Here is a 25,953-nt window from a genome sequence, read left to right as displayed (position 1 = left end):
CATGTTCTCTCTTTAATAAATAAATAAAACCTTTTAAAAAAATAAATAAAAATAAAAGTCACAGAGACAGAAATAAGAATGGAGGGTGCCAGGGGCTGAGTGGAGGGGAAGATGGGAAGTGACTGATGCATATAGAGTTTCAGTTTTACAAGATGAAAGGGTTATGAAGATAGATCTTGGTGTACACAGTTAAATACATTCTGAATGTATTTAATAGTACTGAACTGTATGCTTAAAAATGGTTAAGGTGAGTTTTACGTTATATATATTTTACCACAATTTTAAAAATGAGGGGAAAAAGGAGCTAGTACAAAGATATATGACAGGGGGCGCCTGGGTGGCTCAGATGGTTAAGCATCTGCCTTCGGCTCAGGTCGTGATCCCAGGGTCCTGGGATCGAGCCCCATGTCCAGCTCCTGGCTCGGCGGGGAGTCTGCTTCTCCCTCTGCCTCTCCCCTTGCTCGTGCTCTCTCTCTCTCTGTGTGTCTTGAATGAATAAATAAAATCTTTAAAAAAAAAAAAAAGATATATGACAGTCTTATATCTTGAATGTAGTGGTGTTTTCACGAAGCTACAGAGGTAATAAAATTGCATACAACACACACACATACAAGTGCTTGTAAAACTGGTAAAATCTGAAAAAGTTCTGTGGGTTCTACTAATGTCAGTTTTACTGGGGCGCCTGGGTGGCTCAGATGGTTAAGCATCTGCCTTTGGCTCAGGTCATGATCTCAGGGTCCTGGGATTGAGTCCCACGTCCTGCTTTCTGCTCAGCGGGGCATCTGCCTCTCCCTCTGTGTTCACATGTGCTCTCTCTCTCTCTCAAATAAGTAAGTCAATACAACGTTTAAAAAAAAAAAAAGTATATTTTACTGATGCAAGATGTTACAATTGTCAGAGGCTAGATGAAGGGTATGTAGAATCTCCTTGTATATTTTTTTTTTACAACTCCCTGAGAATCTATAATTATTTCAAAATTAAAACTTTAAAAATATGTGTAACAAGAGATGAAATAAGATTGGCAAGATATTGATCATTGCTGCAGGTGTACAGCTGCAGGTTAATTATACTATTATTTTCACATTTATATGAAAACCTCCAAAATGAAACACTAAAGAAAAAAGTAGCTGTGATTAATATGTTAAAAGATCTCGTGGAAAAGTTGTACAAATGCTTAAACAAACGGGGAATTTCAGTAGAGAGAGAGATTAAGAATCAAATGAAAATGCTAGAAATAAAAAACATGACATTAGAGGTGAAGAATTCCTTCAAAGGGCTCACTGTCAGGCTGGACTTCAGCTAAGGAAACCATCTATGAACTCAAAGATAGGGTAATAGAAATTATCCAAACTGAAATGCAAAAAAAAAAAGGGGGGGGTGTTAAAAGAAAGAGAACAAAGCATCCAAACCCTGAGACAATATACCAAACACCCTAATATATGTGCAATTAGCACTGCAGAAGAATAGAAAACAGGGCAGAAAATTGAAAAGATGTGTTTGGGAATTTTCACACTAACACACCCTAGAAATAACACAAACTGTGGAAAAACAACATTAAGAGAAAGGTTTGAAGACAGCCCAAAAACAAAATTAACAATTACAGCAGACTTCTTGTCATGACCTATGCAATCCAGAAGAGATCGGATGTGGAAGAAAAGCTGTCACTCCAGCTGTCAGTGGTCAACACCACATCCCTGGTTTTCCTGCCACCTCTCACACAGTTGTCCCCCATCCCGTTCCTCTGTAACACCCTATCTCCACCCCGCAGCACAGTTATAATTCCACAGGGTCCACTGTTAGTCCCCTATTTCTCTCTATTCTCTCCATAGGGAATTTCATTCCCCAAGCTCAAGGCCTTAACTTTTACCTACTGGCAGAAACATCGGGGGCTCCCCCTCCTACCTACACCTCTTCTGAGCTGCCTACTTCATATTTTTACTTCAGGGTTTCACAGGCACTCACCATGTCCAACCTGAAGTCACAAGCTCACTTGCCATGATTATCTTTCAACTTTCCCTATCTCAACAAATGCAATCACATCCTCAAGGAGTGATCCCCTGTCAATGGCTCCTGACCTCCCATTCAGCCAACAACTGTGCTTCCTAAATATCCCCCAAATCCAAATCCAACCAGCTCTCTACCTCGGCTAATTATTATAGTTCAAACTACAAATTTCTGTTGCGTGAACTATTTTCACAGGCTAATCACGGACCTTGCTGTATCTACTATTGTCCCACTTTAGTCTCTTCTCCCTGAAGCATCCAGGATCTCACACTTCTGCCTTCCTTAGGCTCTGCTTCAATAGCTTTACATTGGTCTCAGGACTATGACTGATCTCCACACAGTGTGGACCTCAACGTACTTGGCAGGCCTCATGTCAGAGCACACACCCCAGCTTGTGCCCTGCTCCAGTCACTCTCTCCTCCTGTCAGTTGCTCACAGACAGCACGTTCCCTCCTTGCAGAGTGCCTACGCACAACTACTCTGTCAAGGACCTCTTTGTTGTTCACACCTACACATTTTTCAGATGTTGGCTCAATTTTCAGGAAATGATTCCATGTTCGCCATGAAAGTCAGGTTCTTGATGTATGCTTTAATAGCATTATGTAACTCTTCTCTGCAGCACTGAGCACAGCCACAATTTTAGATTTATTTCTACCATTATTTAACTTACGACTTCACCAATAGGCTAGAAACTCCTTGAGTATCAAAGATTATATCTGTTCTTTGTCACATTTTAATGTCTAGCACATAGTTAATGTGTAATACATTTTCATTGGATGAAAAAATGATATAGAAAATATGGACTTAATATATAAGCCACATATATATGAATATGAACATAAACAATAATGCTACACTTTCAGAGATATTTTGATATTTACTTACCAAAAAAGGGGTAAACTTAAAAATGCAGAGTGAAAACAATCCCTAACAAAATAAAAATTTACAAAATCTTACCTAGACACAAATTCACTTAATTCTGAATATTCAGTGGGCTCCATTATTATGTTGAGGTCAGTAATAACAGAAGATAAACTCTCCTTATTCTAAAATAAAAAAAAGTTCATTTATCAGATCACAGTAAACATTTAAATAAAATATAAAGACAAAATTGTATTAAAATATGCAAGATGAAATACCACCAAGCAACAGGAAAAGGTAATCTAGAAAAGGCACTGAAAATATTGGTTATTTGTTAAAAGAATAAAATCAGATCTTTACTCCATACCAAAAACCAAAATGAACTCCAAATGAATTACTTACTTAAATGTAAACACTAAGATCATAAAATATTAGCAGGAAATAAATTTAACTGATTACTGAGTAAAGAACTTTCTAAGCAAACAATAGAAAAAAATAAGCAAATATAATCACATAAAAACTCATTTATATAAAAAAAATGACTTTTTAGCTAAAAGAGAAAAAATAAACTGACAAAGATTTTGTACCATGAACATGACAAGGGGAAATGAAAACTGAAAAGAAAAAAGTAAAAGACATGAATTAAAAACTCAAGTGTAAAAATTTACATGGAAAAAAATACTCAATCTCACTAGGAAAAAGACAAATATAAATTAAACCAATGAGATAACATTTTTACCTATAAAATCACTTTGACAATGCATACTTTAAAATATGCATATTCCCTGTACCAGCAGCTTAACTTCAAGAGTTGATCCTAAAATAGCAAAATATGAGGACAAAGACTGGCTGCCTATTACAAAACCCAGAAACAACTCCATATTCAATAATGGGGATTGTGAAATAAACTTAAATATTTTGATCTGTAAATTCAGGTATTCCCCTTTAGTCTAGTAAATTTTCCTCTATTCTATAGCTGCCTATCATTTCTTTTTCACTTGTTTCTGTTCTTGTTTTTGCAGAAATCATATATTGACTCTTCATGGTCTTCTAGATTATTCTTTTCACTTGCTCTTGCAGGTGATTTTTCTCAAGACTGTCCTCCATATTCACCTCCTGGTTACTTCCAAAGTATTATCAGCACAATAATCAGTTTCTTTCTCTCAGCTCTCTTTCCTCCCACTCAGTTTTCTTTAAAAGTTTTCATCTGATAGCCAGAGCAGGTTTTATAGAGTGTGCTCCTGTATTTCCCAGATTAATTCTTTCAAAGTGAACTTATCTCCACTTTCTTATTAATTCGTTTCATGACAGTATGTTTGCATAAATCCTAACTGAAGATGAAAACAACTGGGACCACATTTGTGCTCTCGTCTGGAGCTACTATATGTTCACAGGAGTAGATCTAGCAATTTTCAAGATTTCCTAAGAACAAAGTGAGTGGATACTTCCTGACATTTCTCATTTGTCTGGGCACTATCTGACTTGTCTCTGTATTTTGAGCGGCTAGAGAAATGGATATTGAGGGTTTATAATCTTTGTTTACTTTTCAGCTGCCTGATGATACAGTGGGAATTGTTAGGAGCAGCTACAGTTTAAGTAGGCTGGCTGTTTGTGGGCATCTACCACCATATCTAATAAAAAAATATAAATTCCAAAGGCACTTAAAAACTGGGCAAAAGATCTCAATAGACATCTCTTCAAAGATGTACAAATGGGCAGAAAGCATCTGAAATAATGCCGAAGATCATTAGTCATCAGCTGGTCATTCCATTTGACCCAGTAATTCTATTCTTAGATATACACTCAAGAAAAATGAAAACATATGCCTACTTATAAACTTACACATGAATGTTTATATCAACACTAATAATAGCCAAAAGGTGAAAACAGCCCAAATGCCCATCAACTAATAAATGAATAACAAAATGTGATATATCTACACAATGAAATGTTAATCAAAAAAGGAAAAGAATGAAGTAATGATACCTACTACACGAACGAACCTGAAAACATGACCTTAAGTGAAAGAAGCCAGTCAAAAAGATCACATATTAGAAGATTCCATTTAAACAAACTGTCCAAAATACACAAACCCATAGAGAAAAAAAATAGATTAGCTGTTGCATAGGTATGGGCAGAAGGAGAGGGACTGAGGGGTAATAGAAAGTAAAGGGTTTCCCGGGCACCTGGGTGGCTCAGTCTGTTAAGCATCTGCCTTCGGCTCAGGTCATGATCTTAGGGTCCTGGAATGGAGCCTTCAGGTATTCCCCTTTAGTCTAGTAAATTTTCCTCTATTCTATAGCTGCCTATCATTTCTTTTTCACTTGTTTCTGTTCTTGTTTTTGCAGAAATCATATATTGACTCTTCATGGTCTTCTAGATTATTCTTTTCACTTGCTCTTGCAGGTGACATCTGCATTCCATTTGACCCAGTAATTCTATTCTTAGATATACACTCAAGAAAAATGAAAACATGTGTCAGGTCCCTGCTCAGTGGGGAGTCTGCTTCTCCCTCTCCCTCTGCCCCTCCCCCCGGCTCATGTGTGCATGCACACGCGCTCTCTCTCTCAAATAATATCTTCAAAAAAGGGGCTTCCTTTGGTGGTGATAAAAATGTTCTAAAATTGATGTGTTGATGGTTGTACAATTCTGAATATACTTAATTTACTGAATATATACCTTAAATGGATGAATTATTTGATATGTGAATTATATCTCAATTGACCTGTTACCAAAAAAAAAAAAATCTCAGAGACACATCTTGTCTTTTGTTTGAGTATGTGTGGGTGTGTTCGATTTTGACCTTTCGCCCACTAGGAAAGGCAACTAATCCTATCACCATAAAGCCTATGATTTATAGGCCCCTCTTTTGTTTTTGGCAGTTTGTGGATTCTGTTCAGCCACTGGAAAGCTGACTTCAACACAGTTTCCCATCTCTCAACAGCTTGTTATAGGGCTAACTAGGTCTATTCTTCACAGTTGGTAGATGAGGGGAGGGATCTTACAAATAGCCTGACTTCAAAGCCCCTGCCTCAGTCTCAGCAACACATTACTTTCTATCAAGGTCCATTTAACTTAAGTCTATAGTTCTCATTCTTCTCTAAAATTTAAGAATTGTGGGTACAGGGGTGCCTGGGTGGCTCAGCAGGTTGAGCGTCTGCCTTCGGCTCAGGTCATGATCCCAGCGTCTGGGGATCAAGCCCCATGTTGTTGGGCTTCCCGCTCAGTGAGGAGTCTGCTTCGCCCTCTCCCTCTGCCCCTCCCTGATGCTCCTTCTCTCTCTCTCTTTCACACACTCTCTCTCTCTCTCAATAAATGAATAAAATCTTTAAAAAAAAAAAAAAAAGAATTTTGGGTACATTCAGGAAAAGGTCCTATTAACTTTGCAAAATTTATATACTGTTAATAAAGTAAACAGCATCACACTTCAATGTTTTCTTTCATTTGAATGTCATCATATCAGGTACATTTTCTTTGGAGCCTATGATATGGAATATTATTTTTTACTGATGTATAATTGATATAGAACATATTATTTTCAGGTATAAAACATAATGACTCAATATTTGTATATATTGCAAAATGTTCACAATAAATCTAGTTAACATTCATCACAATACATACTTACAAATTTTTTTAAAGATTTTATTTTTAAGTAATCTCAACACCCAACATGGGGCTTGAACTTAAAACCCCAAGATCAAGAGTCTCATGCTCCATTGAGTGAGAAGCAAGGCACCCCACAAATTTTTTGTTAAATGAAAACCTTTAAGATTTAACCACCTAGCAACTTTGAAATAGTTTAAGTATTAACTATAGTTGCCATGCTGTACATTAAATCCCCATGACTAATTTAAAACTAAAATTTACTACCTTCTCACTCCCTTCACCAATTTTGCACACATCCCCAGCACCCTGCCTCTGGCAACCATGAATGTGATCTCTTTATCTTTGAGCTTTGTCATTTTTTATATTTTTGGTTTTTTTAGATTCTACATAAGTGAGATCATATAGTATTTGTCTTTTTCTAACTTATTTCACTTAGCAAAATAATCTTAAAGTCCATTTATGTTATCACAAATGGCAAGATTTTATTCTTTTAAAGATGTATTTATTTATTTGAGAGAGAGAGAGCAAGCCCGCACAAGCTGGGGAGAGGGGCAGAGGAGAGAGAAAAGGAGGATCCCCGGCGGGGAGCCTGCCTTGGGGCTTGATCCCCTGGGATCATGACCTGAGCAGAAGGCAGACGTTTAACCGCCTGAGCCACCCAGGCACTCCTCAATCTTTTTTATTAGATGAATAATATTCCAATACATATATCACAACATTTTCTTATCCATCCATCTATGTATGGATACTTGGGTTGATTCCGTATCTTGGCTATTGTAAATAATGATGCAATGAACATGAGGGCACAGATATCTTTTTTAGTGTTTTTGTTTCCTTCAGATGAATACCCAGAAGTGGAACTGCTGGATCACGTGGTAGTTCTATTTTTAATTTTTTTTTTAAAGATTTTATTTATTTATTCATGAGAGACGGGGCGGGGGGGGCAGAGGGAGAAGCAGGCTCCCAAGGAGCAGGGAGCCGGATGCGGGACTCGATCCCAGGACCCTGGGATCATGACCTGAGCCGAAGGCAGATGCTTAACCATCTGAGCCACCCAGGCGCCCTATTTTTAATTTCTGAAGGAACCTCCATACTCTTTTCTATACTGACTGCATGAATTTACATTTCCACCAACTGTACACAAGAGTTCCCTTTCCATCCTGGCCAATACTTGTTATTTCTTGTCTTTTTGATAATCGCCATCCTATCAGGTGTGAGGTGATTATTTCATTGTGGTATTTATTTCCACTCCCTGATTTTTTCGTGTTTTCACGTACCTGTTTGGCTATCTACATGTCTTCTTTGAAAAAATGTCTATTCAGATCCTCTACCCATTTTTAAACCAAATTGGTATTCTGCAATTGAGTTATAGGAGTTCTTTATATACTTTGGATATCAACCCCATCAGATATATGACTTGGAAATATTTTCTCCCATTTCATAGGTTGAATTTTCATTCTGTTGATTTATTTTGCTGTAGAGAAATTTTTTAGTTTGATGTCCTACTTGTTGATTTTTGCTTTTGTTGTTTTGCTTTTGGTATCAAACAAAAAAAAAATCAGCACCAGGATATGTCATGGAGCTTACCACCTATGCTTTCTCCTACGATATTTATGGTTTCTGGTCTTACATTCAAGCCTTTAATCCATTTTGGGTTAATATTTGTGTATGTTGTAAGGCAGTGTTCCAATTTCATTCTTTTGCATGTGGCTAGCCAGGTTTCTGAACACCATTTAGTGAACAGTCCTTTCCCCATTGTATATTTTTGACTGTCATAAATTAATTTACCACATATGTGTGGGTTTATTTCTGGGTTCTCAATTCTATTCCATTAATCTTTTTATGCCAATACCATACTTTTCTGATTACTATAGCTTTGTAACACAACTTGAAGTCAGGAAGCACGATGCCTCCAGATCTGTTCTTTTCCAAGATTCCATTGGCTATTAGGAGTCTTCTGTGGTTCCATACCCATTTTAGAATTACATTTTCTATTTCTGTGAAAACTGCCATTAGATTTTTGATAGGGATTAGACCTGAATCTGTAGACTCCTTTCAATACCTTGGACATTTAAAAAATATTAATTCTTCCAATCCATGAGTACAGAATATCTTTCTATTTATTTGTGCCTTCTTCAATTTCTCTCATCAGTGTCTCATAGTTTTCAGTGTACAGGTCTTTGACCTCCTTGGTTATGTGTATCTCTAGGTATTTCATTCTTTTTGATGCAATTGTTTTTGTAATTTCTCTTCCTTGTAGTTCATTATTAGTGTATAGAAACAACAGATTTTTATATATTGATTTTGTATCTTGCTACTTTACTGAACTCACTTATTAGTTCTAATAATTTCTTGGTGGATTCTTTAGGGATTTCTATATAGAATACAACGTCATCTCCAAATAGTGACAGTTTTACTTCTTCCTTTCCAATGTGAGTTCCTTTTATTTCGGTTTCTTCCCTAATTGCTCTGGCTAGGACTTAAAATACTATATTGAATAAAAGTGGCAAGGGTAAGCATCCCTGTCCTGTTCCTGATCTTAAAAGGAAAAGCTTTCATCTCTTCACCACTGAGTATGATGTGGGTTTCTCATACATGCCTTTATTATGTTGAGATATGCTCCCTCTATACCTACTTTCTTGGGAGTTTATATAAAAAAAGAGATGTTCAATTTTGTCAGATGCCTTTTCTGCATCTATTGAGATGATCACATGATTTTTATCCTTCATTTTGTTAATCCGGTAGATTGCAGTGATTGTTGCAATTGTTAAACCATCTTTGCACCTCTAGAATTAATCCCACTTATTCAAGATGTATGATCCTCAATGTATTGTTGAATTCAGTTTGCTAATATTTTGTTGAGGGTTTCTGCATCTATGTTCATTGAGGATAATGGCATGTAATTTTCTTTTCTTGTGGTCCTTGTCTGGTTTTGGTATCAGGGTAATGAAGGCCTCCTAAAATGAATTTATGAGCCTTCCCTCTTCTATTTTTTTGTTAAGTATTAGAGAAAGATTGATATTAATTCTTCTTTGAATGTTTGGTAAAATTCACCAGTAAAGCTGTCTGGTCCTGGACTTTTGTTTGTTGGAAGGTTTTCAATTACTGATTTAATCTTCTTACTAGCAATCAGTCTCTTTAGATTATTTCTTCTTGGTTCAGTCTTGGAAGGTTGTAGGTTTATAGGATTTGATCCATTTCTACTAAGTTGTCCAATTTGTTGGCATAAATATAATTGTATTATTCTCTTATTATCCTTTCTATTTTTGTGATATCAGCTGTACACTCTTCTTTCACTTCTGATTTTGAGTTCCCTCTCTTTTTTCTTAGTGAGTCTAGCTAAAGGTTTGCCTATTTTTGTTTATCTTTCAAAGAACCTGCTCTTGATTTCATTTGTCTTTTCTACTGCCTTTTTAGACTCTACTTCAATTATTTCTGCTCTGAGCTTTGTTATTTCATTCCAACTTTGGGCTCCATTTGTTCTTATTTTCTAATTCTTTGAGGTGTTAGGTTGTTTGAAATTTTTCTTGTTTCTTTAAGTACAAATTTATAGCTATGAACTTCCCTCTTTAAGTTGCTCTTGCTGTATCCCATAACTTTGGTTAAGTTGTATTTTTATTTCCCCTTGTCTCAAGATATTTTATTATTTCTCATTTAATTTCTTCGTTAACCTGTTCATTTTCTAAGTAGCATGTTGTTTAATCTCCACACATCTTTGAAGTTTCCAGTTTTGTTCTTGCAATTGTGGTCAGAAAAGATGCTTGCTATTAATCTTCTTAAACTGTCAAGACTTGTTTTATGACAGAACATATAATCTATCCTAGAGAATGTTTCGTGTGCATTTGAGAATGTATTCTGTTGTTTGTGAATGGAATGTTCTGTATGTATATGTTAACTCCATCTGGTCTAACCTGTCGTTTAAAGCCCATATTTCCTTACTGATTTTCTGTCTGGATGATCTATCCATTGATGTAAGTGGGGTATTAGGGCCGCTACTGTTACTGTACTGCTGTCCATTTCTCACATTAGCTCTGTTAATATTTGCTATTTTTTAGGTGCTCCTGTTTTGGGTGCAAATATTTTTTTAGAAGATTTTATTTGAGAGAGAAAGAGAGAGAGAGAGAGCACAAGCAGAGGGAGCGGCAGGCAGAGGGAGAAGCAGGCTCCCCGCTGAGCAGGGAGCCCGATGTGGGGCTCGATCCCAACACCCTGGGATCATGACCTGAGCCGAAGGCAGACGCTTAATGACGGAGCCACCCAGGCGCCCTGGGTCTTGTTTTTTAATCCATTCAGCCACTCTACATCTTTTGATTAGAGAATTTAGTCAATTTACATTTAAAGTAATTATTAATAGATACGTACTTATTGTCATTTTGTTATTTTCTGGCTGCTCTGTAGTTTCCATGTTCCTTTCTCCTTCTCTTACTCTCTTCCTTTGTGCTTGACTTTCTTTTGTGGTATACTTAGATCCCTTTCCCATTATCCTTTGTGTATCTACTACAGGTTTCTAGTTTGTGATTACTTACATGTAACTTGCATTTATAACAGTCTATCAAGCTGGTAGCAACTTAAGTTTGAACACATAATAAAGCTCTGCATTTTTACTCTCCTTCCATGTAATTTTACATCTTTTTATCATGAGTATCCTTCAACTAATTACATATTTTTACTACTTTTGTTTTTTAACTTTCACACTAGCTTCATAAGTGATTAATCTACTACTTTTACTATATATTTACCTTTACCAGGAGATTTATACTTTCATGTTTCCATGCAGTAATAAGGGCCCTTTCTTTTCAGCTTAATGAAGTCCCTTTAACATTTCTTATTGAGGTCAGTTTAGTGGTGGTCAACTCTAGGTTTTGCTTGTCAGGAAAACTTTTATCTCTCCTTTAATTCTGAATAACTTTGTCAGGGAGAGTATCCGTGGTTGGAAATTGTTCTTTCAGCACTTTGTGCTACTCCTTTCTGGCCTGAAACATTTCAGTTGCAAAATCTGCTAAAAGTCTAATGGGGGGTTCCCTTGTATTTAACAAATTGCTTTTCTCTTGTTGCTTTTAAGATTCCTTCCTTGTTTTTTAACTTTTGACCCTTTAATTATAATGTGTCTTGGTCTCTTTTGGAACTCTCTGGGATTCCTGGATTCTTCACATAAATTATCTGTCCCTTTCTCTTTCTTTCTTTTGAGATTCCTATAATGCCAAGGGTCAGTTGACTTGATCCTGTCCCATAAGTCCCTTAAGTTATCTTTCCTTTCTTCATTCTTATTTCTTTTTGCTTCTCTGATTGGGTCTGTTCCTCTGCCCTGTATTCAAGTTCACTGATCCTTTCATGTATTTTGGTCTGCTATGGGAACCCCCTACTGTATTTTTCAGTGCAGTTTTTGTACTCAATTGTCACTTCTGTTTCAAATGCTCTTTTACCCCCTATTTATTTTTTGAAGTTCTCACTGTGTTTATCCATTCTTCTCCCAAGTCCAGTGAGCATCATTATGACCATTACTTTGATCTCCTTTCAGGTAAATTATTATCTCCATTTCATCAAGGTTTTTTCTAAGGTTTTATCTTCTTTAGTTTGGAATATAATTCCTCTGTTCTGCCCTAGCTCTTGATTGTTTCTCAAGTCGTTGTGATATTCAAGGACCCTATTTTATTTTTATTTTATTTATTTGTTTTTAAAAGACTTTATTTATTTGAGAGAGTGAGCGAGAGAGAGAGAGAGAGAGGTCAGGGAGAAGCAGTCTCCCCGCTAAGCAGGGAGCCCGATGTGGGGCTTGATCCTGGGACCCTGGGATTATGACCTGAGCCGAAGGCAGATGCTTAGACTGAGCCACCCAGGTGCCCCATTTTTTTTTTTTTTTTTTCTTTTTAAGATTTACTTATTTTAGAGAGGGAGAGCGTGAGAGCATACCCGGGGGGAACGGCAGAGGGAGAGGGACAAGCAGACAAGGAAACTGACACGGGGCCTGATCCCATAACTCTTGAGATCATGACCTGAGCCAAAATGAAGAGTTGGATGCTCAACTGACTGAGCCACACAGGCACCCCTATTTTTAAGAGATCCCAGTAGTTGAGTAAGTGCCAAGACCAGATATTAATTAAAAATTTCCTTACTCTGGAATCACTTTGTTTTACTGGGTTTCAGGAAGAGTAGTTATGAAAACATTCTTAGCCATTTTCCCTACAAAGCGACACTGATCTGATTTATTTATACTGCATGGAGTGTGAATACTGACACATGTTAATTCTGATGTTCTTACAACACCAGACAGTAAAGCTGGAGAGCAGAACTGAATATTCTAACCACCTCTGAGAGTAACAGCTGTGCCAACATGGACAATCATTCAAACTCCCCTGATGTTATTTCCTTTTAAAATAAGGGGGGTGAGCTTAATAGTCTATATGGTCACTTACGGTTCTCATACTGTATTACTATGATTTTATTATAACAGTATTAAGGAAGATAGTTTTATTATTTAGGTTACTTTTTAATTATCTGGTGGTTAAACATCTCCCTCTAGTGGAAATTCCATTTTAAAAAAATGTTTAAGAACACAGAAGCTTGTTGTATCTTCACCTTCTTTTTCTATTAGTGAGCAACTATAAAAATCTGCTCAACATGTAAAATGGCAAAACCATTTTAGAAGGCAATCTGGTACTATCAGAATTTACATGTACATCTCCTATGACCTAGCAATTCTACTACTCTAAAGGCATATTTACACACAAGTAAAGCCTAGAATATGTGAGGATTTACCCTTAAATAACTTTTTTTAAAATTCTCATCAGCTCATTACATTTGAATTCTAAGGAACAAAGAAATATAGACAGTCCCTTGTTTACTGCTTCTCCAAGAAAGCCCATGAGTCCCACGTATGACATTCCTAAAAATCTTCCTTATTCGAGAGTTGATTGTTTGCAACATCTTACTGAGCAGTCTGGTGCTCAAGAAAAATCATAAATTTGGAAAGTCACAGAGAAAAACCAAGTGTTCTTAACTCTCCCAGGGACAGTCTGCAGCAAATTAAGTAAAACTGAGCAGTTCAAAGATTCCTACTATTTTGAAATGTGAAAAATAACAACTTACATGTCTTTAGAGATTCAACAGTTACTGTGTTCTTTGTCTATCAAAGAATATCAACTGTTCCTCTCCTCAGATTTTTTTCCCCTGCATCCCCCAAAGCATATGAGACAGGAACTACTGGTAGTTCTCAATACATGTACTTCTTTCTTGCACCAATTTTTCACTGGTCTCATGGCCATGCATAATGAAGACTGAATTGCCAGCCTCCCTTGCAGGACGTTATTGGCCAATAGAATGTAGGTGAAATGATGGATGTTACAACTTGTAGAAAGTATCCTTCAAGAGAAAAGCTAAGCCCTTGATTGCCCATTCCCCCTTCCTGATGCCTGAAGTGCTCAACTGATCACACCAGGATTTGGAAGTCACGTGGGTAACGGCAGAGCCTGATATTCATAAGGTCACCATACTAGCTCTTGAAAACTTACAATTTTAAGCAAAAACAAACAAAAACAAAATTTTGTTTAAGCAATAGAGAAACTTCCAGTACTTCTAATACTTCGATCTACCTTTAAGTTTTCTGTCATATGCAGCTCAACTAGTTCTCACTTATTCAGCATGTGAGATAATAGCATACCTTTAAGCCATTACTAAATGGTCACAAAATTTTCAATCCTGCTTTGGTGGTATGGGATCATAATATTAAGCTCAATATACTACTGATAACAACATTCGCTCTGGGCTGGTGCCCCACTGCGCAGTAGAGGGCAGGGAGCACGGCCACTGCGGCAAGGCCCACGTGGTGCCCGCACTGCGCAGTAGAGGGCAGGGAGCACGGCCACTGCGGCAAGGCCCACGTGGCTTCGGTCCTGTCTGTACTGCCTCACACAGCCACATGGGACCAGCACGCCAAACCACCAGGGAGCCGCCCAGTGCCAGTGCATGCAGACAACGCCTCGGGTAAGGCAGCAGCCATTCTTCAGAAGCATATCATGGTATAAAACATATCCCCAAACTGTGCTGTCATCCTCGATCTGATTCATAATGGAATCAAACTACCACTGGTGTTTGCCTTCAGAGGCTTAAGTTGACCAAAATATGCAACTTAAACAAAATGAAGTTAAAAAACTGCAGTCTATTTTATCTCTTAGGCCACAGTCCCCCTAATGAACAGGCCAATCAATCTTTGGGGACAACCCATTCTGGAATGTACAGCTCCACTGAGCAGCTGGTTCAGCTCAACTTCAAAGGACTAACCTCTTTTCAGTTGGACTTATGGATAAGCCTCCCAAGGATGAGCCTAGCTTTGCCAACAGTCTAGCTACTCTCCAGATAACCCTTGAAATGACTGTGTAAAAGATAAGCACCAATAGCAGAAATAGCATATAGAACCCCAAGGCTACTAGGATGCTCCTGAGCAGTTTCCTGGGCAATGTATACACTGCTACTACAAATGTTCTCAGACATGGAGATGGACCTTGGGCCTGACTCCACCAACCTGACATGGACTATAGGCCTGGCCTATTCATGGAGGCCAGGACGCAGGAAAGTATGTGGTATATCACCACTCTGAATTTAAGATCACATTAGCCCCAAAGAGAAAAAATTCAGTTGGAATGACTATGCCACCTTTTGCAATGGGACAACATCCAGGAGTTCCTGAGCCACCCAAAAGAGAAGCATGGGTCCTGACACAGACTATCCCAAATGAGACCAATCCATTTGTATCCACATTCTTTTTTAGTCTTCGGCAGATGATCTTTGAGGTCATGCAGAACAATAATTTCACCTTGGTGACCCTGCACAGTCCCAAGGCCTGGCGACAACCTGGAAATGTTCACCTCCCCTAAGGCCACTCATCACCCATGCCCTGTGTCGGATCCTGCTCAATCAGCCTTGGCAATGATACACTCCGAATGCTCTTAGTCATCTCAACAGTGTCGAAGGGGGAATACTCTGAGGTGGGAGCAAGCTGGGAGCTCTGTCATCAGATGAGGGGCCTAGACATCCCATAGCCCCTCTCAGTCTGCCAGGGCCAGTGGCAGCAACCATGGATATGGACTGCAAAGAGTTCTCAAGAAGCAAAACCTCTAGCTCAGATACCTGGAAGCAGGCACTCTTGACTAGTTGGGGTGGCCATCTGACACCTTAAGGAGGCAGGGTCCTGATTATCTAACATCAATCCTTGTTCTATACAAAATGGGAAAACTTAGGGCTGTTTTTGTGGTTGAGGACAAGGATCAGGAATTCTGGTACATGACTATGAATATAAGCAAGCATCATGTCCATAGGACTTGGGTTATGACAACTGGTCTACATCTGCTTTGGTTATCCGATAAGTTGGGGCCAAGATAGCCTGCCTGCCCTTCCCTGTGAGTCTCCTTTACACATACTTCTCATAGGCCCAGTTCACAAAACCAACTGGTTAAACTGTTTTCTGCTATCAAAGTTTGTGTCTAGGCCAAGTCAATTCTTGAAATTATGCCTGGATCCCACTCTTCTTGGAGCCATACTTTGAAGGTTTCTGACCTTGTTCTGCCCAACCCTGGCCATATGCTGCACATTATCATTCTGTCTGCTTCCTGATTTTATGCAAAGTCTTAGCCAGAAGTATCTTCCTCCTGCGTTGTGTCTTAGCAGTCCAGTGTAACTTGCTGGAGTAACCACAACCCACCTTGGAGTCTAAGCCGCCAGCCCTGAACAGTCTTCAGATGGCTGTGGTTCCAAATGACCACAATCTCATGAAAGGCCCTGACCAAGAACAGCAAACTCAGCTGCTCCCAAATCCCTGATCCACAGAAAATGGGTGAGATAAACATTTTGTTGTTGTTTTAAGCCATTAAATTTTAGGAAAATTTGTTAAGCATAAATAATACATGGCTGGCATATCAGCAGACCACTGAGGGCATCCAGGACTCTTCCCATGACCTCGGGGCTTGCTCTGAGAGACGAGGACGAACTTGCTATCTGCCTTCCAGTAAAGCACCTAGATCCTCAGCAATAACCCTCTCATATGCAGTTGCCAGGATGGTTATACTGTAAAAATGGTATCACTTTGTACAAGCGTACTACAAGAGGGCCCTGGCTTCCTCAGCTCAGCCACTGCTGAAGGCTGGGGGTGGAAACTGCTTAATCACAGTAGAACCTCTGTTACCACAACATACTCCATTTACCTGGATTTCCAGAATCTGAAATTCAAGTTGAAATGTAATCATGTGGCAATTTCCTGATAATCTGTGTCTCTGTAGAACTTTCATTATACCTATAAATCAAAAAAATATTTTATTGCAAATAAGTTTCCTTCAGATACCTATTATTTAACTTTGTGTGAACATTTATAATACATGTGGGTATATGTGGGAGAGTTTATGTTAGTATTTACGTTACAAATATCTAGAAGAATGTGCAACAAATTGATTTACCTCTGCAAAGTTGGATTAAAGGTAACTTATGCTTTCTATTTCTTAATTATACCAAAGATTATAGTAAGACATGCTAGTATAGGGGTGCCTGGGTGGCTCAGTTGGTTAAGCGTCCAACTCTTGATTTCAGATCGGGTCATGATCTCAGGGTCGTGAGTTCGAGCCCTGCGTTGGGCTCTGCCCTGAGCACAGAGCCTGCTTAAGATTCTCTCTCCCTCTCCCTTTGCCCCTCTCCCCATTTGAGTTCTCTCTCCGAAAAAGAAAGAAAGAAGGAAAGAAAGAAGGAGGAAAGGAAAGGGGAAAGGAAAAAGGAAAGAAAAAAGGAAAGGAAAGGAAAAAGGAAAGGAAAGGAAGGAGCTACTATAACCCTACACAAGTTTGAATCATAAATGGTCGACAGAGTTTTCTTCCAACATTATCTGACTCTAGTTAAAAACATTAAATTGAATCCACCTATTTACTTCTGTTATCTTTCAAAATTTTATATTTCAATGCATAAAACGCCATATTCTTAAGTATACAATATTTTTTAACATGTTTCCCATGTAACTACAACTGAGATAAAAATATAGAAATTTTAAAATACACTATAAAGTTCTCTCATGCCCTTCTCGAGGCTATATACTACCTGCCCAAGAGATAACCACTATTGACTTTGCTATCAAAGGTATTTTTTAAAAGAGCACAACTTTACAAGGATAAAAGAAGAAGGAGAGTAACTTCGTTTGGAAGGTGGAAATAAGATGGATGAGCTAGATATTACACAGAAAAAGAACTAATCTGGCAGACCCAGGAAAATTAAAACCTAAGCCAGCAATGGGGGAAGCTCAGTATTAAGCCCATTCAAAAGCATTCTGAGGGGCAGCTGGGTGACTCAGTCAGTGAAGCGTCTGCCTACGGCTCAGGTCATGATCCCAGAGTCATGAGATCAAGCCCCACATCAGGCTCCCTGCTGAGCAGGAAGTCTGCTTCTCTCTCTCCCTCTGCCCCTCCCCCTGCTCGTGCGTGCTCTGATAAACAAGTAAAATCTTTAAAAAATAAAAAAAGCACATTCTGAATAGGCAGCACCAAGTACTTCTGCAGATGAGGTCAACTTAGGAAGACTCAAAGTGGGAAGACTAAGATTTCTGCACTAGCAGACTTAAAACTGGCCTAAGCTCTCTCTCCCATCCTCTCTGTATTCCATCTCTTCCTTTCAAGTATCTGAAGTGCCTAAAGTCTGTCACCCATTTCTGTTTGTATTTCAGACTTCCACTGAGGTGAACTACCCAAGACCCTCTGAGGATCAACTCACTATCATGCCGGTCATGAGGGTTATGTCAGTGGAAAAGTCAGGAAGCAATTCCAAAAGTGACTTTTTTTTTTTTTTTTTTTTTTTTTAAGATTTTATATATTTGAGAGAGAGTGAGTACAAGTGCGGGGGGGAGGGGGCAGAAGGAGAAGCAGGCTCCCCACCGAGCAAGGAGCCTGACGTGGGGCTCAATCCCAGAACCCCGGGATCACGACCTTAGCCGAAAGCAGATGCTTAACCAACTGAGCCACCCTGGCATCCCAAAAGTGATTCCTTCTTTAAGGGATGATACTCTTGTCCAAAGTTCCCAAATTCCAATGCACAGCTGATAGCTTCCCTTTGTAAGTTATCACATCACAGACCCTTGGCAATAAAACTTAAGTCACTGGGACCAGAAACCTTCCTCTTGAAAATGGTCCAGCACCTGAAACATTTATCTTGGCCACAGGCCATGTTTGGTAGGAGTAGAACACTGTAGATGAGGCAGCTTTCAGGTCAGTAGTGAACAACTCTTAAGATTTACAAATCAAGGGTGCTGTTGTTCTTTCAATCACTTATGTCTGTTACTTGTATTAAGATACTTAATGACAAAGTCTGTGTCTTCCTTAATACCTACCTCAGACAGCTTTAAAAGAGTATTATGCACACTGTGATGTTCAAGGTACCTGACAAAACAAGTTTACCACAACCACAGTCATATAGTTGTCATATAGTTACGTTATAAAATTTTATTTTTTAAGATTTATTTTTAGAGAGAGAGAACCCATGGGGGGGGGGCAGAGCAGAGGGGGAGAGAGAGAATCCTGAACAGACACCCCAGTGAGCGTGGAGCCCAACACAGGCCTCGATCCCACAACCCTGAGATCATGACCTGAGGTGAAATCAAGAGTCGAACACTTAACCAACTGAGCAGTCCAGGTGCCCCTACCTTGTAGAATTTTAATTCAATGCCATGACAACCAATTTCTTATGCATAATAAGGAAAGCTTCAACATCACTTCTAAATTAAAATTAATGCTTACTCTTTTCTTTCTTCTCAGTATTTGTAAGGTCCTCTGTCTTCATGGAGTAATTTCTTATACTGATGCCAGTAAGTGTGCTTAGAAAAAGAAGTTCTGATTCTAAATGTCCAAGATGACTTCTCAGATCTTTTGAAGAGGCCCATCCTTCAGAATCTGATTGATACATTTCTCGAAGTGATTTTCTAAAAAGCAAATATAACAAATAATTACTCCAATGAAGAAACCACTAACAAGTGTTTTATCTAATAACTACAAATTTCTTAAACCATTTCCATTTTGTCTTTCTTACTTTCTTCCCATGAAAACTGCCTGATTGTTCTCAAACCAGTGTGGCTACTAACATTGTAATTTTTAATCTCAAATGAACACAAAGCTAACTAAATTATACTATTATATTTCTACCTATTACAAACAATTGTAAAATAAATTACAACAAGAGTATGATGCAACACTAAAGTGTCTTTTGGAGAGGGGGGTGGAGGGATGGGTTAGCCTGGTGACGGGTATTAAAGAGGGCACATACTGAATGGAGCACTGGGTGTTATACGCAAACAATGCATCATGGAACACTACATCAATAAATAAGTTAATTAAAAAAATAAAATGTCTTTTTAAGGTGGAATCTTTAAAATATTCCAAACTAAATGTCTGATATCCCAAGTCATCTCAAGTTATTTTTTTAAGTAGGCTCCATGCCCAGTGTGGAGCTCAACATGGGGCTTGAACTCAAGACCCTGAGATCAAGACCTGAACCAAAATCAAAAGTCAGATGCTCAACCGACTGAGCCACCCAGACAATCCTTAACTCTAACCTCTAAAACAAGTAAAGTTATCACAGAGCATTTAATAGTAAGAGTTGCAGGAAATCTAATACAGGGAGTAAAATTCCAAAGGATTAAGAAATAGCATAATCTCCTTTAAAAACACTATAATCAGACATTCTTCATTGAGAACAAAAACTCAATTTCCTTGAAAAAGAGTAAAATTTCAGTGAATGAATACATTGCATGTTAATGAACTTTTTTTTTGGTCATCCTTTATTTCCCTCATGCTCTGCTCCATTCTACGCTGCTGGCTTCTGCCATCTTAATACCTGCCTTCCTTGGATTCCAGGGCATGATTATCATGATTCTCATCTTACATCTTGGGTCCTTCACTGTTCCTGCTTCTTGCAATCATCTACTGAAGAAACCCTAACACTCTTGTTCCTGCTGACCTAAATATGCATTCTCTCATTCTAGAGGAAAACTCGGTCATCAATCTCAACTCCTCTATGTCAGTAACTCCTAAATCATACCTCTAATCATATATCTCTGCTTCCTGCACAGATTTAGCTTGCTAACCCAACAAATGGTTTTTAATCAAAATTGCTTTTCTACCATATTTCCCTACTTCTGTTAGTGATAAAATCTGTCCCTTGATAGCTCAGGCTCCTATCATTGGAGTCACCCTTGGCTCTGTTAATCCCTTCACATCTGGATTTGCTGCCATACTTTCTGCTCTGTCAGAGCTATCCCTCCCTTTCTATTCTTAATTCTACTACATTCGCCTATGCTCTTATGATGAGGTCTACAGGAAATAACCTAGCTCTGTATTGTTTACACTGGAGATCTAATACTTGTGTAAAGTCTGTACAAAATTTTTTTTAATTTTCTTTTAACGTTGGGGTGCCTGGGTGGCTCAGTTGAGTAAGCATCTGCCTTCGGCTCAGGTCATGATCCCAGGCTCCTGGGATTGAGCCCCACATCAGGCTCCCTGCTCGGTGGGGAGCCTGCTTCTCCCTCTCCCTCTGCTGCTCCTCTTGCTTGTGCTTGCTCTCTGTCAAATAAATAAACAAAATATTTTTAAAATATTTTTGTTTTAATGTTAATTGAAAATATTTAAGTATATTCTATATCATCTGAGAGACTACCACATGCTATTTGTATTTGCTCTCATTAAGTCATTTTTTAAAATTACTTTAAGAGACGACTGGGTGGCTCAGTTAAGCATCTGACTCTTGATTTCGGCTCAGGTCGTGATCTCAGGGTCGATCTCAGCTGAGATCGAGCTGTGCATCAGGCTCTGTGCTGAGCAAGGAGTCTGCTTGGGATTCTCTCTCTCCCTCTCTCCCCCACCCCCACTTGCACATGCACTGTCTCTCTGAATAAATCTTTTTTAAAAAAAATTACTTCAAGCTGAGAACACTAATGAAAGCAAGAAACAATCTTCATATATAAATGATAAATTCCTGACAAGCAAATACCAAGTATCACAGAAAACTATGAATGAAAACTCTAAGGTGTTTCCAACAGAGCAAACTGATAAAAGAACTAAAGCATCACATTGAAAGATAGATAATGCAGAATCCAAAAAAGAACCTGCAGCTGAGAAAGGAGAGAATGGGGAGTTATTGTTTAATGGGTACAGAGTTTCACTTTGGGATGATGAAAAAGTTCTAGAGATGGACAGTGGTGACGGATGCATGACAATACGACAGTACTTAATACAACTGAACTGCATACTTAAAAAAGGCTAAAACAATAAATTTTGTTATGTATATTTTACCATACACCAAAAAGAGACAAACTGTATATTTTTATAGAAGTGATTTACTTTGAGCAAAATATTATTAGTCCATTTCAATTAATGACATGAGTTTCAATGATTTGGAGTTATACATTTTATTGGCTTTGTAGTTTTGTTTATTGCTTGTTAATCCATCTTGGCCTAATTTTTCTTGGTCAAAATTAAGAGTTTCACAAGAAAGTTTTTTAAGACAAATTTACAAAAGACCTGATTTTATTTATTTATTTATTTATTTTTTAAAGATTTTATTTATTTATTTGACAGAGAGAGACACAGTGAGAGAGGGAACACAAGCAGGGGGAGTGGGAGAGGGAGAAGCAGGCCTCCCACTGAGCAGGAAGCCTGATGCGGGGCACAATCCCAGGACCCTGGGATCACGACCTGAGCTGCAGGCAGACGCTGAACGACTGAGCCACCCAGGCACCCCAAAAAAGACCTGATTTTAAAAGTCAATGATTTAGGGGCGCCTGGGTGGCTCAGTTGGTTAAGCAACTGCCTTCGGCTCAGGTCATGGTCCTGGAGTCCCGGGATCGAGTCCTGCATCGGACTCCCTGCTCAGCGGGGAGTCTGCTTCTCCCTCTGATCCTCCCCCTCTCATGCTCTCGGTCTCCCATTCTCTCTCTCAGATAAATAAATAAAAAATCTTTAAAAAAAAAAAAAAAAATAAAAGTCAATGATTTAGGATTCTGGGAAGCTGGTAGAGTAGGAAGCACCAGGAATCTGCTTCCCCACCTAAACAATAATTGCACTGGCAAATCTATCTGATAAAACTTTTGTAAACCTGTGGAGTCTGCTGAAGGCTTACAACTTCCAGGGTTATATACGTATTAGCTATATTAGACAATTAACTTTAAGACAACAGTCCTCAAGTTGCTCAAAGAAATAGAAGAAATATGAAGAAATAGAAGATATGAAAGAAATTAAAATGATGTGTGAACCAAATGGAAACTTCAATAAAGAGATAAAAAAATCCTAAAAAGAGGGGCGCCTGGGTGGCTCAGTCATTAAGCGTCTGCCTTTGGCTCAGGTCATGGTCCCAGGGTCCTGGGATCGAGCCCCGCATCGGGCTCCCTGCTCCACGGGGAAGCCTGCTTCTCCCTCTCCTACTCCCCCTGCTTGTGTTCCCTCTCTCGCTGTGTCTCTCTCTGTCAAATAAATAAATAAAATCTTTAAAAAAAAAAATCCTAAAAAGAAACCAAAAAGGAATTCTGTAGCCAAAAGGCACAATAATTTTTCATTTCAGAAAAATTCACTAGAGGGATTCAAAGGCAGATGTGAACAGGCAGAGGAATCAGTGATTCTGATGACAAGACAACAGATATTATTGAGGCTGAGGTCTAGAAAGGAAAAAGACTGAAGAGAGGAACAAAACATAAAGGATCTGAGGGACACCATCAAAAGGACCAAGATACGCATCATGGGAGTCCCAGAAGACAGAAAGAGGTAGACAGAACATCTGAAGAAATAATGACTGAAAAATTTTATGAATGACATTAATATGAAAATACAAGACATTCAACAAACTCCAGAATGAACTCAAAGAGATTCACACCAAGATGTAATCAAATTTTCAAAAGCCAATCATAAAGATGAACCTGAAAGCATCAAGAGAAAAGCAAACCATCACATACAAGGGTTCCTCAATAAGATAGGAGATTTCCCATCAGAAATTTTGGGCGCCAGAACACAGTGGGCCTATATATCAAAGTGCTAAACAAAACAAAAACCAAAAACCCCACACAAAAACTGAACCAACAATCCTATGTATACCCCATCTTATTGTGCTTTATAGTGCTTCCCAAATATTGCATTTTTCCTGAAGGCTTGTGGCAATCCTGTGTTGAACAAGTCTATTGGTGCCATCTTTTCCAACAGTATTTGCTCACTTTGTGTCTCTGTATCACATTTTGGTAATTCTCACAATATCTCAAACTTTTTCATTATTATTACATTTGTTATGGTGATCTATGATTAGTGAATAGGATTCACTAAAAGCCCAGATGATGGTGACCATTTTTAGCAAAGAAGTATTTTTTAATTAAGGTATGAACATTTTTTCTTTAGACATAATGACATAGCACACTTAAGACTTTAGTAGAGTGTAAACATAAGTTTTGTATGTACTAGGAAACCAAAAAATTCACTTGACTAGTTTTATTGCGAACTTGCTTTATTGCGGGGGTCTGGAACTGAACTCACAATATTTCTGAGTTATGCTTGTATCTGGCAAAAGTGTCCTTAAAAAGTGAGGAAGAAATTAAGACATTTCCAAATAAATAAAAACCAAGGGATTTTGTTACCACTAGACCTATCATACAAGAAACATTTAAGAGAGTCCTGTAAGATAAAAGCACACTAGACTAACTTGACACCATATGAAGAAGTAAAAATCTCAACATAATACAGGGGCAATTGCAAAATCTAGTATTATTCTTATAAGTTTACTACTGCATTTAAATCCTATATGATTTAGGGGCGCCTGGGTGGCTCAGTCGTTGGGCATCTGCCTTCGGCTCAGGTCATGATCCTGGGGTCCTGGGATCGAGTCCCGCATCGGGCTCCCTGCTCGGCAGGAGGCCTGCTTCTCCCTCTCCTACTCCCCCTGCTTGTGTTCCCTCTCTCGCTGTGTCTCTCTCTGTCAAATAAAATCTTTAAAAAATTAATAATAAATCCTATATGATTTAAGAGATTACCATTTTAAAAAATTATATCTAGGGGTGCTGGGTAGCTCAGTTGGTTAAGTGTCTGACTCTTGGTCTCAGCTCAGGTCTTGATCCCAAGGTTGTGGGTTCAAGCTCTGTGTTGGGCTCCACACCGGGCGTGGAGCCTACTTAAAAAAAACAACTATATATATATACACACACACACAAAGCTACTATTATTTTTACTTTTATTTTTAACTCCAAATCTTGTTTCCTACAAAATTTGAGAAAGAAATACATTTAAAAAATTATGTAAGTTTTTTGTTTGGGGGCACAAAATGTATTAAGATGTAATTTTGTAACAACAAAAACCATAAAGGGTGAGGACAAAGCTATATAGGGACAGAATTTTTTTATGTTACTGAAATGTGACTGTTATAAATTCAAATTAGAGTATTGTAACTTTAGGATGTTAAGTGTAATCCCTCTGGTAACCATGAAGAAAACAGCTACAGAATATTTACAAAAGGAAATGAGGAAGGAATTTAAACATTTCACTCCAAAAAATCAACTACCCAAAAGAAGACATAAATGCAGGAAATGAAAGACAAAAAAGTTTAAGGGCATATAAGAAAAAAATGAGAGGTAAGTCTCTCCTTATTAGTCCTTAAGTATAAATAGATTATATTCTCCAAACAAAAGAGATTGGTAGAATGGATACAAACACACAATCCAATCATATGCTGTCTAAAAAAGAATCACTTTAGATCCAAAGATACAATTGTTTTTAAGATTTTTTAAAATTATTTATTTATTTTGTCAGAGAGAGAGACAGCACAAGCAGGGGGGAGTGGCAGGAAGAGGGAGAAGCAGGCTCCTGACCTAGCAAGGAGCCTGATGCGGGACTCAATCCCAGGACCCTGGGATCATGACCTGAGCCAAAGGTAGACACCCAACCGACTGAGCCACCCAGGCATTCCACCAAAGATACAACTGAAAGTGAAAGGATGGGAAAAGAAATTCTATGCAAAAAGTAACCAAAAGAGAGTAGGGGTAGGTATACTAATATCAGATCAGACAAAACAGACTGAATCAAAAAAAGTTACAAGAGACAAAAAACATTATACATTAATGGAAGATTCAATTCAGCAAGAAATAAGAATTACAAACATTTACACACCTCATGGCAGACTATCAAAATATACAAAGTAAAAATGTACAGAACTAAAAGGAGGAATAGTTCTACAATAACGGTTGGAGTTGCAGCCTAAGATGGCAATATAACAGGGTTCAAAACTCACATCCTGCCACAGACACATGGAATCTACACCTACATACAGTAATTTCCTCTGAAAGAAACCCAAAAACTAGCTGAGTGATTCTTACACATTGGGCAAAGAAAAAAGAAAAAAAAATCCAAATGGATAGGAGGTTGATACACAATCTCAGCATAAACATCATTCCCAATGTGGCAGTGAACAATTAAGAGAGCTAACAACCCTGAGCTGCTCCCT

The 25,953-nt window shown here is 38.3% G+C and overlaps 1 protein-coding gene across 3 annotated transcripts in view; it reads right to left on the bottom strand.

Annotated features, from left to right (window-relative positions):
• The window catches only part of CENPP (centromere protein P), a 241,093-nt gene that overhangs the window by 196,096 nt on the left and 19,044 nt on the right, over nucleotides 1-25,953 (bottom strand). For all 3 annotated transcript variants that reach the window (XM_032397787.1, XM_032397786.1, XM_032397788.1), the window contains exons 2-4: nucleotides 19,230-19,411; nucleotides 16,668-16,756; nucleotides 2,962-3,050 (exon numbers count right to left, since the gene is read on the bottom strand). In XM_032397787.1, coding sequence (XP_032253678.1) covers nucleotides 2,962-3,050; nucleotides 16,668-16,756; nucleotides 19,230-19,411 — 360 coding nt within the window. The remainder of the gene's footprint in view (nucleotides 1-2,961; nucleotides 3,051-16,667; nucleotides 16,757-19,229; nucleotides 19,412-25,953) is intronic.

The sequence above is a fragment of the Phoca vitulina genome, unplaced genomic scaffold, assembly GCF_004348235.1.
Source record: "Phoca vitulina isolate PV1807 unplaced genomic scaffold, GSC_HSeal_1.0 scaffold104, whole genome shotgun sequence".
Taxonomy (NCBI): domain Eukaryota; kingdom Metazoa; phylum Chordata; class Mammalia; order Carnivora; family Phocidae; genus Phoca; species Phoca vitulina.
This window is presented reverse-complemented; position numbering and strand designations above follow the sequence as displayed.